Here is a 19,759-nt window from a genome sequence, read left to right on the forward strand (position 1 = left end):
ATGCCTTTAAAACTCAATATTAAACACATACTTAAATATTTATAGTAAAACATGTTCAATAAACCTCAAAGATATTAGAAAAGGAGGAAGAATAGTTGTCAATGACCTGAATCACTCATAGCTAGTGGTGAATTTCTGTCTAGACTTAGTTTCTATCCTGAAATTTAATTATCTGGTATAGCAAACCACCAAAAAATGTTTTAAATAGCTATGTTTATACTGAAAAATATGAATTTGTAAACTGCCTTTATTTAATTGTTTTTGGTTTTTTTTGGAAATAAGGACTATGTAGTTCAGGCTGGTCTTGAACTTCCTACCTAGCCCAGGCTGGCCTCACACTCATACTGATCTTCCCGACTCAGTCTCCCAAGTGCTGGAATTACAGGCATGCTCCCTATATCCAGCTTTGTAACTTGCCTTTTTATGTAACATTACTAATTTTTAAAATATCATTTATAATTACCATATTTCATACCTAATGTACCACTCTTCACTACTTCCCCTCAAGTTAGGCCTTAGCTATCTATAATTTTGCAACATATTAAGCAATGCTGCAATTATACAGATTTACATGAAGCTTTATCTCACATTCTTGTTCCTGTATTACAGATTCTTCAGATGGTTTTGTTTGGTCAAAGGGTATGAACATTCCTGAAGTTTCTGGCACATGTAACTTGGAAAAAAATCCTAAATAAAAAGGTAGCACTGTTGGTTCTCCCAGTGAGGACTGTACATTTCAAAACTTGATACAATATATACTAAATGTAAAAAATGCTATCATTTGAAAATTGCCCTTAAGTATATACACTAGATATAAGACAGACAGATGCTCATATCTTGATAATGGAAACATTCTTGTCCTTATTCAAATGATTCCAGGCTATAGAAAAAAGGAAAAACATAATAAGTCATAAGTTTGGCTTGATTAATTATTCATAATCTAAGTAACAATTGAACTTATATTTTATATTTAAAACCTGACAGAATAGGAGAATATCTATTTAAAACTTCTAGGAAAGGCATTATACATATTATATTGCTAAACCAAAGACACAATTTTTCATTTATAATTTTTTATTTTGTACTTATTAGCAGTTTCAACCATAACTGAATTAATATTGGGATTTTAGCAGATAAAGTTGAAATAACTTCAGTAGGATAAAGACACATTTTCCCTCTTCAAATTTCATGCTAATGCATACAATATAAAAATGATTTAGTAGTTCAGAGAAGTTATTTCAATAAGATAAGTTTCTAAGCCTTTAATTAACTTATGAATAAGAAAACAATAAATGGCAAAATTTCTTCATGCTTTGGGGTATCTCTACATAGAACAATGAAATGTTGCTCATTCAAAACTGCTGGATGGTCCTCCCCATACAACATGGAGTGTAGAGTTTACATTTATTGAGTTGATTCAATTCATATAGAGAAGTGGATCGACACATTGGAATATCAGAAAAAAAAATGAGATTTTAGAGCTTGAATAAGGATGAAGTAGTAGAAATGGAGGGGTGTTGAAATTCTAGAAACCTTTGAACAGTACTCATTGAATTTTGAGAAGTAAGAGTAAAGTGGAGGAGGTACAGAGAGAGCTGTGTGTATCTGTTACCTGGATGATGACTGAATAGGTTCCACACAGGATCTTCGATAAGTGAATGACTACTCTGATGAGGCAGATGATCACTTGAAGCCCACTGAGGGTTATGAGAATGGAAAACAAAATGACATTCCATTCAACTACGTGTGCAGGTTCCAGACACCGGCTCCATATGCTAGAATTTGTAAGGAAACTGGGAGAGAAGGAGGGAAAGGTCAGTAAGACCCACACCCAACTCTACACACTTGATCCAAGGAGGAAGATGCAGGTATTGTGTTTGAGAAATTAAGAGATACTACTAAGATTTATGATAATATTAATGCATTGTTATATTAGTAACATTGAAGAATAATATGAATTCTACGTTTGGAAAACAATTCATTCATACATGCATGTACAGACTGAACACACTGCATACATAGCCCTGAACTAGACTTAGTTTGTTATAAGTTGGTGCCCATCTTAGAAGCAGTATCAGTTTAATTAGGCAGCAAAACACACACAGAAGAGTTATACAGCAGTGAAGGGCAGCAGATGTTAACGCCCAACAGAGGTCGACAGCCTTTCTCAAGAGGCCAGAAATGGCTCAAAGATGGGATTGGGCTTGTATTGGACGTAATATCACACATGGTACAAAATGGCAAAGAGAAATTCTGTTAGCAGTTCCTTGATTGTGGAGGACTACCTAAGTGACTGCCCTTGAAAGAGGGGCAATTGCCTCCATTTTGGCTGGGCCTGACCCTATTTCCATGGACTGATACGTACTGAGCTGGCTAGGACCCTTTCCTTATTCCTTCAATTAGCTCTAAGAAACGCATATCGGTCTAGCCGAGGCGCTGATGGCAATCTCTGAAGATGGCAGTCGTGTTTCCCCAAACCCCCCCCCCCCACTATTCCCACGAGTGAGGCTGGATGAGGTGGATGTGTGAGCCATGCTCCACGCTGTTGGCTGAGATCGAGCCTTGAGATCGAACCTTCCTGGGGTTTCAAAGATTGCATATCAGAGCTGAAGCATCGACCCCAAAACATTAGGTACTGTCTCAGTCGTGTTGTGCAGATTGCTCTTTCTGCATGTCCTTCTCTCTGCATGTGGCAGAGGTGAGTTCAGGCCTCCTACCTCCCAGCTCATGGCACTCTCCTGCTTCCTGCCACCCTCATGGTCACTCATCCACAAGCCACTCTCTATAGCATGAACTATCCTCTTGCTTTTCTTCCTCCTTCCCTCATTTCTCTCTTACTCTTTTACTTTAACTCTCTCTTCCTTCCCTTTCTTTATTTCTTGCTCTCTAATGCACAGGGCCAGAGTGAGGCATTCTGAGATCCTGGGTTGGGTTGCTAGAGCTACCCACATTTTGGGCAAGCTGAGTGGGATCCTGGCTCCTCTACATCCTCCTGTATCTAGTTGTGTTCCCGGATCTCAGAACTCATGTCTCATCATCCGGCTTTACCTCTGTGTTGCCCTGTTGCTATAGCCCAGACTGGCACTACTGACGGGCACCCCAGCTCCATCCCAGCCGAGCCTCCTTCACACCTGTAAGCAGCCATGTGTCCAACCTGGCCACAAAACAGGACTGAACCAGATGCCAGCAGTTACCAGACCGCAATAACCATGAGGTGCTAAGATTCATGCGTTGAATTCAGATCAGTCCTAAACTGAAACATGGGCAAACATACCTTTTCTTTGGATATGTCCATGATAGCCTCAAAATATTGAATGCATAGTGCATTAAAAGACTGGACAAAGTAAACATCTAATTAAAGATCTGTGCAGAAATGAACAAACTGTTCTGGGTATTAGTAAACAACAGTAGTAGTAGAAGTTTGCACTACAGTAGCCAGTTAGAACTCCACAGCTGTCATGGCAAATGGGCTTGCGCATGAGCCTAGGGGTTTCTGAATTCCAAGCTCCTTGGTGGGGGGGATTACTCCTTACCGTCCTGCAGTGCCTTCAAATGCGTAGTGCCAGCCATCCTGGGTGCGGCAGTACGGGCCCTGGACAAGACCCAAAGCAGAGATGACCAGGCAGTATCCGGAGACAGCAATCCCAAAGGCAGAAAAGATAACGGACAGCAGTTTCTAAATTAAACACAGAGGAAGTTTATTGCTATAGACTAAGACAAAGGGGTAGTGTGGAAAAATTTTCAAATGTGTATCCCTCAAGTCCACACCCAGTACAGCTTATGCAATGTCAAATGCCCACAAAAAAATTTAACCCAAATATAGCTTATCTTTAAAATACATCTGAAAATGGCTATTTGCCATCATATAGGGGGAATTAAGTAATTTACTGAATTGACAACAAAATAAGGATCACTTCTTATAGAAATGCAGTGAAGGGATGTGATTGATCACCCCTAGCTATTTATAGAGGCCTGTTCTTTCCTAGATATGAATGGCTGTGTGGAATGATAAGCTATGACCTCTCCTTTGACTCTGTGGAGATATGTTAGTATTTTCACTTAGAGGAATGTAAAGGGGAATATTGTGTCAGCCTAGATATTCACACGAGGGTGGAATAGAGGGGGAAGAGGGTGTTTTCATCTGAGCAGAGAGCATGGGCATAAGCAGAGTAGTGAGGCAGTAAGCAGGGCGGTCTGCTCAGAGGAGTGAGGGGCGAAGTTCTGAAGACCAGACGGCCATGGTGCTCACGCTGGGGAGACGACCCTGACAGGACACAGTTCGGCCTCCAGTGACTGCAGCCTTCGGTGCACAGAGTGAGTACAGTTTGACGGATACCTGGGTGCCGGGGCAAGGGTCCGGACTTCCTTCCTGGCCAAAGACATCTTCCCAACAAGATTTTACTTGAAATTTTTAAATCTACAAAAAAGTTGAAGTATAGTACCACAAACCCCTGCATACCTTTTATCGAGACTCCTTTATCCTGAATATTCTACCCCATTGGTGCTCTCTCTGTGTGTACAGTGTGTTTATGTGCATGCATGCCTGCTCACACACACATATTTATTTATACATTTCTGTTGCTGAACCATTTGAAAGTGAGTTTGTAAACATTATAATCTTTTTTTTTTTTTTTTTTTGGTGCTGGGAATCGAACTCAGAAACTTACGCTTGCCAGGCACGTGTTGTACCGCTGAGCTATATCCCTGGCCAGCATTACAATCTTAAGTACAACAGCATACATCTTTTCTGAGGATAACAACAGTTTATCACTTTGTAACTCTTCAGAACTTTTTGTAAAAGGTCCAGTGAAGGTTTATATACAAGCATATGTCATCGTAGCTTCCTTTAATCTCCATCAATTTGACTTTTTGTTTTTCATAATATTGATGGTCTAAAGAAAGCCCACCCATTGTCTCATGACCACCCACATTCGGGGCTTTTCCAATTGTTTCCCCACAAGTGGATGTAAATGTTTTGTCAAGAATTCTTGAATGATATGCTTTATACAGTGTCTCTTGTGTGCTATCGGTGGTGCTCGGTTTGTTCTCTTGGCTAAGGGCATCCTTCCGGTCTCTCCCCAGGTACATTTTCTGTTTTGCGATTAGTAAATAATCATGATGCACAGTCATTTCCCAGCAACAGTTCCCCTGACGGATCTGGCATCCACTGATGAGCCACCTACCCAGGGATCACCAGTGGTCCCACTAAGGCTTGCAATGTGCAACTTTATAGTTCTATCATGTCCTTGGGTTTTATGTTACCATTTTTCTGCACAGAATTTTCATTTCCCCCTCCTCTCTCCTTCGCTTCTCTCTTTCAATATTATTTTGGACTCATAGGTTTCATAATACAATGTGCTATAATCCCAGCCTTCATTATTCTGGTAAGTGCCAAGATTTGGCCATGGCAAAACACATTTATTTAAGTCAATGCCCTTTGACATGCCCGCATCCTGTTTTGAGCAGACCCTTGCTTTCCAGTGTTCCAGGCTTATTTGAACTTACCCTGCCCTGTTTTTCTAAGAAGTCATGCAGCTGGTTTTTGAGCAAGGAAGTGACATGACCAAATGTACTTTTGGAAGATGGCTTGGTGGTGGCGGCAGCACGTGAGCTGGAAGTGACAGAGCCCAGAGATATGGATCCCATGTGGAGGCAACTTCATGTGAGGTGACAAGGACATGCACAGGAGGAAAGCACGTTAAGGAGGAAAGGAGTAACTGGAGCTGGACTGAATGGAGAACTCTAAAGCGTGGATGAAAAGGATACAGAAACAGGGATATTAAAAAGGGTGGCTTGATTTAGGAGAAAAATGGATCTATTTTATTATGTTAATTTGAAGGTAAAGATAAAAATCAGTACGTAATAGCTACTTGATATATACATAAGATGAGACCAGACAAAGCTAGCACAATAAACCTGTGGTGTTAAGAATAAAAATACTCTGAAATTATATTTCTTTGTTTAAAATATTTTCACTGATTATAGCATTGGGATATCATCATTATGGAAAATTGGGAAAAGATTTATATATAAAAGAAAAGAACAATTCTGATTTGATATTCATTATTTCATTGGTGTGTTCACATACAATTAAATGCTCTTTGAAATTATTTCTCAGGTTAATATTAGTAGCTTTACCAATGAAATGAGAGAACCAGAGCTATATTTTTTAAAGGTAGATTAGTTACATTTTATAAAGCAAATTTGTCTGTTCTCAACTATTTGCTTATTTCCAACTTTGAAAAAAGGAAGAAGGACATTTTGAAAGATACCAATCCTTGCTTGTCAAATGGACCCTTAGTCAGTTCACCAAATGGAAGCTCAGTGAAGAATTTCTGCTTTTGGGGAAACTGGCAGCCACAGTATATGTTTGTTCACATGGACATGCGCACCGCTGTGCAGTGAAGCCAGCCTCAAAATAAAGCGGGATGAGAATCTCCTTGAGTCACAATTTCATTTTCTGTAAATTATAGATGATGTAGAAGATGAAACACCTATGTGCTATGTAACAGCTGCTTCAAAAATTAAAAATAACAAACATTTAACTATTATTTTAAATGACCTTATTCGCCCAATATTTACTTTCCAGGAAAAACTGCCCAAGAATTTTGGCAGAAGAACAGTTTATTGCTGCTTTTACAAAAATTGCGCAGGCTGGATAATTTATAAACCACAAAATGTTAGTGCTCACAGTCCTGGAGGCTGGGACATCCAAGATCAAGTGCCCCAGATTTGGTATCTAGGGAAGTCCTGTTCTTCATAGATGCCTCTTTCTATATGTTCTCACGTGGTAGAAGAGGGCAAGAGTGGTCTTTTCAAGACCTTTTATAAAGGCACTAACCCCACTCCTAATGGAAGAGCCCTCATGACTTAAGAATTTCCCCAAAGTACTTAATCCCCAGGGACACATTTGGAGGGACACATTCACAGCCAAGTGAGTCTTAGGTGACTTCAATTTTCATTTTGGAGCTGCAGAAGTGACAAATTGGTGCAGGCTCCACTTTGACCTACAAGATGTGTTTTATTTGTTTTAAAGGAGAATTAATTGTCAGTATTTTATAGTTGAGGACTTTTACATAAAAATCTGTGTTTCTACTGAAAACTGGGAATTATCATTCATTTTTATCATAGTAACACTCGACTGGTCTTGAGCAGCAGTTCTCCTTCGTGCATAGGTGGGAATTTTGCTATAATGCCTACCAGGCTCACTTTGATTTGCATCACATACTTAGCTCCTAGGGGCACACAGAGTGGGACCTCTGTTTAGAGCCTCTCTTGAAAAAGGCAAACAAGGAAGCCAAGGAATCTGCTCTCCTTTCCTCTGATCTTCCCAGTGAGATGTCAGTCATCTCATTCAGTGGTGAATATAAGACAATGTTCTAACTATTCCTAGCAGCCATTTATGCTCCAGATGCTAATAGTAAGTTAAAATAAATTGAACGTTGATTTTATTATATACCTAGTGACTGATACTTTTGTTTACAGAATTTTCCTGAATACTACAGTAAAGTAGCTTAAATGTGTACATAAATCCATTGCTTACCTGAACAGTTTTGAAAGTTCTCCTGTAATACAAGTACTCATCTATTGGGAGGTGTCTGAGTCCACGCACAAGAGATGCGAGAGGGAAGGAGAGGAATAGGGAGAAGGAGAGCACAGGGACAGGGAGAAAGTATTCCAATTCTCAACAAGGACACAATACTGAATAAGCGCCTAATTTCATTTTGTAAAGGCATCAGTTAAAGAAAGTTGGCCATACCAACTTGGGTACATGTTAAAATCTCCTGGGAGATTTTTAAAAAATCCATACCCAAGTCATACCTCAGACCAACAAAGTCAGAGATTCCAGGTGGTTCTTGGGCACCAGTATTTATGTATGTTCCCAGGTGACTACTATGTGTAGCTAACATGTGGAGCCATGCTGCAAAGAAATGCCCACCAGACCTTGTAGTAAAGCTTCTCCTAGCTAATGAATCACATGTCCTCTGGAGCCACAGAGGCTCCTTCTATAAGACAGGAGTGATGATGACCTAACTCACTTGGGAAAGGTGAACACACTGTGAAGGGCTATGCGAGGGTGAGTTAAGAAAAGAAAGAAGGGAAGAAGAGGAGGAGGGTAATGGTGGAAATGTGCGAGTCCAGGCCTGCTGGGAAAATCTTCCTGCATTAGGTGCTATTTTAACTATTTTTAAAGTTCCAATTTTAAAAAAGTCCTCATATGTCTCATCATATATGTCTTAGGTGAATCTAAAAGTCATTGTGCTGAGTGACAGAAGCCAGATAAAAAATGAAAATACTACAAGATTCATTTCATATGAATATAAACTAATCTGTAGTGAGGAAGAACAGATCAAGGTTGATCTTTCGGAGGTAATGAAATGTTCTTCTCTTGAGTCTCACGAGTGCACTTGGGTCTGAACTCATGGAACCGTACACTTTCACTGGATGCCATTTATTGTACATAAATGAGTCCTCAGTGAAGCAGGTAAGGGAAAAGCTAGACACCTAGAAACCCACTTAGGAAAAGAAATACTGTTTCCTAATTTTACATGTTTAAATCCTGGATTTCTGGAAGAGGATCTGCAGAATACAGGCGGAGGAGGTAGAACAAACAGAGTGGAAGAGGATCTCACCGCAAACTGTGGGCTCTGAGGGCCAGGGCGTGGAGAGAGCGTGCTGCTGTCGATGTCTGCATGTTTCCGAGTGAGAGGAAAGAAAGCTGAAGCCACTCAACCACCACCCGCTGCCCAAACTGCCGCTCTTACCATGTACTTTTTGCTGCAGTTTTCACTCTGGCAACATTTATAGCGGTTATCATTGTCCAGTACAAGGAGAACTGCAGCTACTATAAGCATCTGTGAGGAGGGAGAGATAAAATGTGAGAAATGGAGTGCTAGTTCACACTTCCGTTCCTGATCAGAGGACAGTGCCTCCAAGCATAGACCCTGGAATCGGGCAGACCTGGGTTCAAATTCCAGCTTTGCTGCTTGTTAGCTGTGTAAATTTGAGAGTCCTTCCCTACCACTTCATCGAGTTGTCATGAGGTAAAACGCAACATTTGAGTTTAGTGCTAGGTTTACAGGAAGTGACTGATAAATATTAGCTATTATGGTGATCTGCAGTAATCCAAAGCTAATGATTAAGGAGGAGTAGATGGTAGGGTCAGGCTAATGCCATCTTTGGCAACAAAGCTGCTTTTTTCACTGACTGATCTGTGGAGGGCAAAGGAAACTATTCACAAGACTGAGGTTTGCCAGCCTCTCTCCAGTAACTGCCTTCTGGGAATGGAGACGACAGGTATGGTTAATCTGAAACTATGGCTCTTTAAAGTAAGTTCATTTTCCCCATGCAGTCAAACCATCTCAGGTTCAAATTTTCCAGTGTGTTTTGCATGTTTCAAGAAGCAAACTGGAAGAATTCCATGCATTATGCTTTTCTTTTCTTTCTTTCTTTTTTTTTTTTTTTTTGGTATCTTAAACAAGGAGCTTGAGCTAAATAAACCTTTCCTTCCTTAATTTTGGGTGTTGGGTATTTCGTCTCAGCAACCAGAGAAAAGTAACTAAGACATTTGTGAAATTTATAAGAATAAATAACTAGAAGGAGCACCCTAGCAGAGAAAGGCTGAATACATTTTGGCATATTCTTGAGCTCGGATGGCATATTCTTGAGCTCAGCAAAGAATGTGGATGTCTTTACTATTATAATTTCTGGCTAAGGCAGTGATGGACCACAACCTGTGGGAAATTTTCTATCCCTCCCTTATACTCGCTTTTCAGTACCAAGTCCTACAGTGGAGTTCACTGTTATTTTACTACTTGTAGCCAATATTTCCAGTTTCCAAATTGCTTCAGCCTTTGTTTATCTGCCCATTTAATTATTTATCTATATCTCTCCTAAAAATATTTTATGCAGTTACAATAATACATTTCCTAGAAAATTAAAGTAATTCCTAAAAATTGGAAACACATTGTTTCACATTTTAAATTATATCTGGAATGTAAGTCAGTAAGTCCTATAGTTCTCTCCCGCCAATACCATTAGTTACTGCAGATTTTAATAGATTCCAATTTAATCTTATTTATGTCTTGCACCTTTTCATTCATTATAATTACATACAAGGTAAACAATAATGAGACAAAGCTGAAGTACAATAACCAGGTTCACTACAATACTGGTAGAAATAACTAACTCTGTGTCCTAGTGTCCTGTTGCTCAGACATCAACTGTTGAAAGACAGACTGCCTTTGTTTTCTGTCATTGTCGTTTGTTTGTTTGTTTGAAAACACAACTGCAATACAGAAGACTCTAGAATGATGGAAGAAAATTACCTGTAATTCCACCACCCTCTTGTGTTTTAGCATACTTTTCAGTGTTTTCTCTTTTTTTTTTTTTTTTTTTGGTTTTTCTCCGGTACCGGGAACCGAACTCACGACCTTGCGCTTGCCAGGCAGGCACTTTTGCCGCTGAGCTAAACCCCCAGCCCCCTTTTCAGTGTTTTTCTCATATCCATATGTTTTACATGGTTGCAATAATAATTGACCCAATTTTGTTGTATCTTTTTCACTTAACATAAAATAATATGCACTTTCTATGTTGTCATGTTTTCATAATTACATTTTTATCAGTGAGGAGAATATGCCAAAATTTATTCATCCTTTCTCTGCTAGGATGCTCCTTCTAGTTATTTATTCTTATAAATTTCGCAAATGTCTTAGTTACTTTTCTCTGGTTGCTGAGACGAAATACCCAACACCCAAAATTAAGGAAGGAAAGGTTTATTTAGCTCACAGTTTGTGGAGGTTTTAGGCTGTGATCAGCTGGCTCCAAAGCAGGGTGGCATGGTGAGGGGTAACAGTTCAAGGCGGCAAAAGAAGGCAGAAGCAGTAAGAGCAAGGGCAGGGGGAGAGCAAGTCTCTTCTCCTCCCTTATATTGTAAGCAGGCCACCTGCCCTCGGGTGGGTGTAGGACTCATAACATCTCTGTGCCTGCCTCTTGCACGGGCTCAGGATGTTTACAAAGTGAGGCCCTTGCCCCCTGCTGAGCTGCTTAGTTAAACTTCTAAACTTCTCAAGTTGACATAATGTATCAATCATTACAGCTGACATCTGTGCATATCATTCTTGCATTACACTGGAATATTTCCTGAGAATTAATGGTAAGATTTATGTTTATTGAGTCAAAGGATGTACACACTTTCATAGATTTGATATAGTGTACCAACTCTTCTCTCAAAGATTTGCTTTATTTGTAATGCCACTAGCAACATTAGTTATGTACCTATTTCACAACAACTTCAATAGCCCTAGAGATTAATAGCTTAAAGTTTACTAATTTGACTTGCAAAACAAAATGAAACAGAAAATGCTTTCCAGCATACCTATTCCAACATTGTAATAATCCAACACACAAAGATGTAGAGATCAAATAAAATGAATTTCCTTCTACATTATTTGTGGCCTAGCAAATTATAGTTTACATTGTATTTATTGTTTTTAGAATGGGATGATCAAGAAAAGTATCTTTTCCTCTAAGTGGCCAACATGATTTACTATCAGTTTATTTTTAAAGAACACAAAGCTATCAGGAAAGTATGGGTTCTTACCATGGGTAATTTGACTTCATATTTAAAAAACACCCTCCATTCATCCTATTAGAGGTATAATGTAAGCTTTTTAGTGCTGCTATGTCCCATTCTTTGATGAGTATTTACAATCACAGTAGCACTGGCTATCTACTACAATAGGTCAGCTCTGTTCGAGGCACTTTATGTGATTTTATTTAATGCTCACAGTCATCTGAAAATTAAATGTCATTATTCACATTTTTAACATGAGGCTCTAAGGCTCAATGTTGCTGAGTAACTCACTAAAGTTCTCACAGCAAACTTGACAGAGCTTAGTCTGAAGGCGGGCTTTTGACTCTCCGTGTCACTGATTTTCCTATCCTATCACAATGCCCCCTCAAGCTAGAGAAATTATTGTGTGGACAGAAAATCTGTTCTGGAAAAGAAAAATGCAACTAGGGACTAAGTAGCTTAAACTGACTCACAAAGTTTGTGATATTTTTCAGCTTAATATTTTTACAGGCCAGCGTCCCACAAACTTTCATTTAGGACTCACTTCCTGCTTTGCTGAGTAGCTTACTGAAAACAAAGCAACACCCCACCTCCTAGAGGACTGCCTCCCCCTGCCCCTCGGCCCGTCTTCCAAATCTCAAACCCAAGATCAGTAAGATGATTTTCTTACAACTCCCCATTCTGCAATCCCAAGTCTCAAAGCCATACTTACCATTACTCCTGAGAAACAGAGTCCTTCAAAATACCACACGTAGCTGGTGAGCTTATTGCTGGATGCATAAAAAGTTTGCCCATTTGGGAAATACAATAATATATTCACAATGATACTCCAAAGAGCAAGAGGAATCAGCAGACAGCTTAGGCAGCCTCCATACTTCCAAGACCCCATTTTGCTTGGAACCTGCAGATTTCAAAAGGACAGATCACATAAAGCCTGTCTTTCTTCCCACCTGTCTATTTGTTTTCTTTTGTATTACCTGCCACTTTCTGGGTCAGAGACCTTCACTTCATATTCATGAGGAGCCAGGACTTAGACTACAACTGCAGCCAACAATCTCAGTGTGAAATAGTGGTTTACTGTTCAGAGAACAATAGACAATGATCACGGCTGAAGAGCTGAGCTGCTCTTCATCCTGTGCCAAAGGAATGTGATGTTTTTCACTGCTTTTGAAAATAAGTCATTTTCCTCTGAATGAGAGCATTCAACACTTAACCTTGCGGAGGAAGTTGAAATGAGAGCTGGAATTGAGCTGCTAAATTTCACCCAACAGGAGAGAGAGGGTTAAAGAGAAAACTGCCAAAGGTGCTCATTCTGGAGCATGCTATGTCTGTTACCCTTTTCTATGTATCCCTCTTCTGCCTCTCACTTCTGCCTCTCATGTATAAATGCATATGTTTTCTTACTGTTAAGGAAAAGGAGGGAAAAGAAGGTGGGTAATTTGACTAATATTTTGTAAGCAATGCGTTTGAAAGAAAGATCAGGAATTCTGCCTTCCAAATTATTGCCTTAAGTCAGAAGAGCCACAGATGTCCTCTAATTATGATGATATGAGAAGGGAAGTATAGAAAGGAATCTGGGTCCTAGCATGTTACAGATGATGTGCACACAGCAGAAAAGACCCCAAAGATAGCTTGATGTACATTCCAGCCCTTCAGTTAGACTCCTGCTTAACTAAACTTTCTTAAGTCTCAACTTCCTCAGCTATGAAATGGGGTTATCCCAGAATAATAATGTGAAGATTAACAAAATTGTTTGTGCAAAATACCATATAAGGTGCACATAGGCAGTTATAAATGGGAGCCATTACTTGTGTGTGTCTCTCTCTCCACGCTGGGAATGGAATCCAAGGCCTCACGCATGCTAGGCAAGCCCTCTACCACTGAGCTACATCCCTAGCCTGGTAGCCATCATAATAAAAGGGCACTAGCAGGCGGAGGCAAGAGGATAGCAAGACCCTGTCTCAAAATAAAAATTATTAATAATAATAATTATTATAATGGCAGTTAAAGGAACATAATTGTCACACTAATATAGAAATCAGAAGAAAGTTTGCTTATTTGCTCTTCTTTGTATCCAAAGAGTTCTGAATTATGAAGTCCTAAAATCTTGTTCCCAAAACAATTTCATTTAATATGATCTTGTCCTCCTGAAACTATTGTTTATAGCATATGTGCTTTTGACTCAAGAGAATAAAAATTTATTTTTATGAGCATAATTACAAGATGACATTATAAGTGTACTTTTCATTAGAAAATTGCAATACTGGGAGCCACTTTTGGATTCAAGCAAAAGAGAAGTTGACAGCAGAGCATTTGAAGGTGGGGTGGGGGACAAGATGCTGGGAAGGAACTGAGAAGCCAGAGATGGGAGTGATCACCTAGGACAGAGGTTAGGGTGAGCAATGGTGGCAATGGCGAGTGTGGACAGAGTAACTCACTTAGAAAGTCGGGAGTCAAACCCTCCCAGGAGTGAAAGGAAGTCAGCTTGAAGGAGAGTACACTGAGGGTGGGATGTGACGGGAAAGTTATCCACTGTTGAAACTGATAATCTCTTTAGACAGTCACTAGCAGTCTTCCCTCCCTCACATCAACTTTCAGGCAGAGCTGCTTAAAAAATTAAAACTGTTTTATTTGACACTTAGTTTTCTTCACTCTGAAACCTGCTCTCAAGGAGGTTCCAACAGGCACTGAAAAGAGCAGCAAGAGCCGGGGGACAAAGGAGAATGAGGTCGCCCCTGAAGAGAGTCGTGGGCTCTCAAGGAGCCCGGGAGCTGCAGAGCTGCAGAGGAGCTGCAGAGACATACTTGCGACGTCCTAAGGAGGTTTAGCCTAGATGAGATTTCAGAAAAGTGTTTCTGGCTGACTTTTGTGCTTTAGAGAGGAACGACAAGAATACATTTCATCAAAGTTTATGAAGAATGGAGTCTTAGACTATTTTCCACATTGTAGAATGCTGCAGTTTCCAAAAATTTTTCAAGTCAACGAGGGGAACTATCACACTCAGTCAGGGACCTCTCAAAAATAATCAGGATAAATTGTTGTCTCTTGATATCTTCCATGTGCCAGGTTCTATGCTAGAAGTTTTCATGAGTATTAAAAATCAATAACTCAGGCTGGGGATTTAGCTCAGCAGCACAGCACCTGCCTGGCAAGCCCAAGGTCGTGAGTTCGATTCCCAGTACCGGAAAAAAAACAAACAAACAAAAAATCAACAATTCTCCCATTCATTCTTTCAGTGACACTAAGGTGAAGGTATTATTACCCCATTTTACATGTATACAGAAAGGTATACAAGAGCCAGGGATATAGCTCAGCAGCACAAGTGTCTGCCTGGCAAGTGCAAGGTCCTGAGTTCGATTCCTAGTACCAAAAAAAATGCATATAAGAAACTTACTCAGGAGCTAGAAATTAAGCCTAAATCATTTACACTTTTTGGATTATTGCATCACTTTCATCCTTGCCTGATAATCTATACGCTGCCCCCTTCTCTTTCTTTGCAAATAGGTTTCAAGGAGAGACATTCTGATTCCTTGGTAGTGGCTGCCTATAGGGCCGTTTTGAAGGTCTATGGCTTCAATGACAGGGATCTTCAGGCCAGATAGAATGCTTACATAGGCAAGTGATGTCCACTACAGATATAGAGTCAGGGAAGAGCAAAGCACATAGCTAGTACTCCTTTGACTTGGTCATTATTCAAATTGTGTGTGGTTTCGTGTTAATAGTGATGGTTCCACGTCACAGGTAGTTACTAAGATTCAGGGGACATGCTTGACCGGTTGTCATTTGGAAGACTGTTCAGTAGGAGCCATAGAAGTTAATGAAGAGATGTAACTGGCTGGAAAACACCGGTGGAATTGTGAAAAGGGAAGTCCAGCAATTTCCTTATCTTTGGTTATCCCATTAGTGAAAATATCTAATGAATTCTCTTTGGAAAACGAAAACATTTACTCAACTTTACACCTAGGAAAATTTTTTTAACCCACCTCTAAAGAAAATATGTGTGTGCATAAAAAAATTCTTGAAGCTCTTTGCCTCCAGTAAGCTCCCAATTTTCTTGCCAAAAAATTCTTACTAAATCAGGATTTTCTTGCGGGTCTCTCTTTGGAATGTTGTGCTTATTGGCTGCTTCTGGTCTCAGCTTCCTGTTCTCAACAGCGGAGATGAGGAAATCCGCAGGATGCCTGCTACTCCTACTCAGAGACAAGGTGACTCAGGAGGAAGCACTCCACCTAAAATAGTCTTAGTGTGCAGCTTCTGAGTCACCGTGGAATTAGAGTTCATGTGATCCTGAAATTAGCCCCACAGGTGATGAAAGGTAGGGAAGAAGGAAGCACCTGAAAGAAGTTTATCAAAGAGAAAAATTTGTCAAAAATTTATCAGCAGAAAAAGCTAATACTTAGAGAAAAATTTTATTCTGAGAATTCTAAGTCGATGAACTGTGAAGTCTTCCACTGACTGTGGGCACAAAGTCCTGGTTAGGACCCACTGGGAGTGAATATTTGTTTAAAAACACATTAGGACCGCAGCAGTAAACAGCTGTGCAAACAGAATCAGTGTTCCTGAGCTTTGTGTTTAAAATTCTTTCTCAAGAATTATCTGGGCCGAAATGTCTACTGTGCCAATAGACTCTAGGTTTATCTTTAACTAATGGTAAACATCCAGCTTTTTGCCTTCTGGGAGAAGAACACAGGCTTACAGCTCCTATCGAAAGCTCTTCCAGCAACATGCTACACTTGGAACATCCTCTCTGACCTTTGTCATTCCCACCGTTCACTCCCTTCCATTTGCTCAGCTTTCCAGAGAATTCACTCATCTATTCCAACTGCTCACCGTGAGTGACTGGGGGAGCATAGCCAATCATTTACTCTTGAAATATGTATTAAGCATCTACCTGACTACTGAGGCAAAGAACATCCACCTCCTGACCCCAAGATACTCAGAGTCTGGCTGAGGGAATAAATATGTTCAACAATAGATATGCAGTACAAAATTTTGAATTGCCAGTGGATTTGACCTTGGCTTTTTGAAAGAATGGGAACTTTGGGTGGATCTGGATTTATGGGAGATTTCTTGGAAGGCTGGGGACAAATCTGAGCCTTCAGCTTAAGAAGCAGGTAGCTGGGCAACCTGAGAGTCCATAAAAATGAAATGTCCACCAAAAATGCAGTATATGATGTTTAAGTGGATCTTTGGAAACAAAGCTGGTGAAACATCTTTTAAAGACATTGGCAAGATATGAATATAAACAGTATAAGACAATATTAGAACAATGATGTTAATTTAGCTGTGATAATGGCATTTCAGTGTAGAGAAGATTGTTCTAATACTTAGGAGATGCATGCATCGTACTTTAAAGTAGCTTAACAAAATAAAGAGATATCAAAGGGGAAAAGGAAGAATAGGAGTGTATTTACGATAGATAAGTGAAGCAAATACCATAAATAGTAACAGTATCTGAATTTAAATCTAGATGTTCATTATACTACCTTTTCAACTTTCTTGAATTTGGGGAACTTTTCATAGAAGATAATTGAAAAAAAATTCCCCGGTAGCGTTTTAATTTGTGAATGGCAATGCTGTACAAAATCCAAAGGGTTCTTTTATCTGGGAAATTCAAAGTAGAAAAACCAGTGATCTGCTCAGACAGATGCTCTGAGGCACCGAGTGAATGCTCATAAAAATGTGGAGCAGCAAAACTTCTCATTCATTACTGCTGGGAATGCAAAATGATACAGCCACTTTGGAAAAAGCTCGGCAGTTTCTTGCAAAGTTAAACGTATCCACACGATGCAATCCAGCAAATATAATCTTGAGTGTTTGTTCAAGAACAATGAAAACACACCTACACAAAGATCTATACTATAACATCTAGAGCCATTTCTTTCATGATCACTGAAAATGGGAAACATTAACAGGCAAATAGTAAATAGATTATACATCCATAAGCAAAATAGTAATCAATAAATAAAAGAACTACTGGTACTTTGACATGGATGAACCTCAAAAGCCTTTACTAAGTGAAAGAAGCCTGACCACATAATGTGTGATTGCATTCATAGGACATTTTGAAGGAAGACAACAAGCTATGTGGGGAGAAATCAGAGGAGTCATTACCAGGGGCGGGGGTGAGGATTTGACTGCAAGAGAGCACAGGGGCTTTCTGGAGTGAGAGAAATACTTCACATGGTTTAGAACGCTGAGGACCTACAAAGTTTGTATTTTACTGCATGGAAACATGTCTCAATATATCTCACTTCAAAAAGACTTTAGGACTGATTGGATAAAGAATACGGAAAAATGCAAAAGGTATTTTAATGATTAAGAAAATAGAGACACTTTGACTTTATTTTTTAAGGTGGAGATGTCAGAGGACAGCACTGAATGCAGCTAGCTCACTGCAGCAAGAATGACATGCTGGGTTGAGTTATATCAAGCAGTAACTCGGGATATATGAAAACAAATCGATTTATTTTAATGCTACTGATTTAGAGGATACTATAATCTGAATTTAGAGGGTACTATAATCTGAATGAAAGAGCCCACACAAGCGGACTTAGTGTCCAACTAAGAGAGGCTGCAGGGAGCTGCCTCACCCTCTGCTCTGAGGGGATGTGGGAAGGACCATCCATGAAGCAGAGAATAAGCCTGTACCACAAACCGAGATGCTGGTGTCTTGCTCTTAGACTTCCCAACTCCCAGCACTAGGCAATAAATTTCTATTGGCTATAAATTACCCAACCTAAGGTGTTTTATTATAGCAGCCTGCATGGACACAGACTGAGGCCAATGGGCACAATCATGAGAAAAATATTATTAACTTTAAAAAGTATGTAAGTGATTCTTAAAAAGAAACTGATATTCTTTTGGAATACACTGAAAGCTTCTGTACATATATAAGCATGCCCATGACTGTCTCTAAACACCTAACCATAAGCGTCTTTGGAACATGTTTTTCATTGATTTTTACATTCTATACACAATTAAAGAATGTACAAAAGGCTTTAACTCCAATTTAGAAAAAAAACTAGATATTTTTTAAAAATAAAGGGTGCATTAATATTGGTAGCAGTGGACATGGAGAGAGCTTAAGAGAATAGAATTATTTCTAGGAAGTGATTTTTCAGATAAGATGTGCTTCCTCACGGGCACCTAGACCTACCTATCAAATAAAATCAACTCTAGCATTTGTAAAAAAGGAAAGATAGAAAATTTACCATTAATAGAAAACTGGTTAAGTAAATTATGGTATGATCTACGTTAGTGGAATACTATGTAACTGTTAAAAATGAGATAAATCTGTGTTATGTGCTGTTAGGCAATTATGACTGAGTTTTAATAATACTGTGTATAGAATGTAACCATTTATATAACAAAAGAAATGTGATGCTGTGTACACACACATAAACATATTAGTCAGAGAATTTCTGGACAAGTATGACAAGAAGCTGTTATAATTAGAAGTCATATGATAATTTGAGTAGAGAAGGTTTAACACATGAACGATTATTTACTGGTAATTTACCCGGCAAGATAAAGTAACTCTAAAGAATACTACAGGGCTGACCAAGAGCCTACAGAAGAGCAAACCCTGAAGGGAGTGCTCCTGGAGGCTGGATCCGACTCCGGGGACAGAGCACAGCCCTGGCTGGTGAAGAAGCTCGCTGGGCTGCCCGAGGTCAGAGCAGGTCCACGCCTGAGAAGCTGGGTGCCACAGGCCAGAGCTGGGGGACCGGAAGTTCCCTTACCGGGGAGCCCACAAGCTGAGGCTGGCAGGAAAGACAATTTTCTGGGGATGCTGACAAAATTCACGGAGAACTGCGCATAGGTGGTGCTGCTGAACTTGACAGGAAACTGGCTGGGGCCCCAGCTGGACGCCGTCACCGACCCTCGCAGGCAAACCAGCGGAGGCCTCCAGGGAACCTTGGGGGCGCCCTGTCCGCGGTTCTCCTGCAAACTACCCAGCCTCACAGCAGCAAGAAGAGAACGTTTACCAGAACCGGGAAGAGAATTCTTATTCCTGCGGAGCCCTCTACTGCCCTCGACTGGCAAAACCTAGTGTGTCATCCGGCAAAGGAAAAATTATCCCAGCAGAGAAATGAAGGGAGGATTTGGCGTTGAAAAGCAATAAATTCATAAATGCCCCAGCTAATAACAGTTGTATCCGGGAATAAACACTGGTTGATG

At 39.9% G+C, this 19,759-nt stretch overlaps 1 protein-coding gene across 3 annotated transcripts; it reads right to left on the reverse strand.

Annotated features, from left to right (window-relative positions):
- Positions 1-560: 560 nt before the first annotated feature.
- On the reverse strand, positions 561-19,532 carry Tm4sf18 (transmembrane 4 L six family member 18). Of its 3 annotated transcripts, XM_005392995.2 has the most exons (6): positions 12,553-12,676; positions 12,288-12,476; positions 8,766-8,855; positions 3,534-3,676; positions 1,613-1,793; positions 561-880 (listed from the first exon to the last, which is right to left on the reverse strand). In XM_005392995.2, the coding sequence occupies exons 2-6, from the start codon at positions 12,462-12,464 to the stop codon at positions 866-868; spliced, it is 606 nt and encodes a 201-aa protein (XP_005393052.1). In that variant the 5' UTR covers positions 12,465-12,476; positions 12,553-12,676; the 3' UTR covers positions 561-865. The 3 variants fall into 3 exon arrangements, with proteins under 3 accessions (XP_005393052.1, XP_013374141.1, XP_013374140.1); XM_013518687.1 differs by lacking the exons at positions 561-880; positions 12,553-12,676 and adding an exon at positions 19,321-19,532 and having other exon boundaries at positions 1,058-1,793; XM_013518686.1 differs by lacking the exon at positions 561-880 and having other exon boundaries at positions 1,058-1,793; positions 12,553-12,678.
- Between the last annotated feature and the right edge of the window lie 227 nt (positions 19,533-19,759).

This window comes from Chinchilla lanigera, unplaced genomic scaffold, assembly GCF_000276665.1.
Source record: "Chinchilla lanigera isolate Chin_1 unplaced genomic scaffold, ChiLan1.0 scaffold00047, whole genome shotgun sequence".
Classification (NCBI taxonomy): Eukaryota; Metazoa; Chordata; class Mammalia; order Rodentia; family Chinchillidae; genus Chinchilla; species Chinchilla lanigera.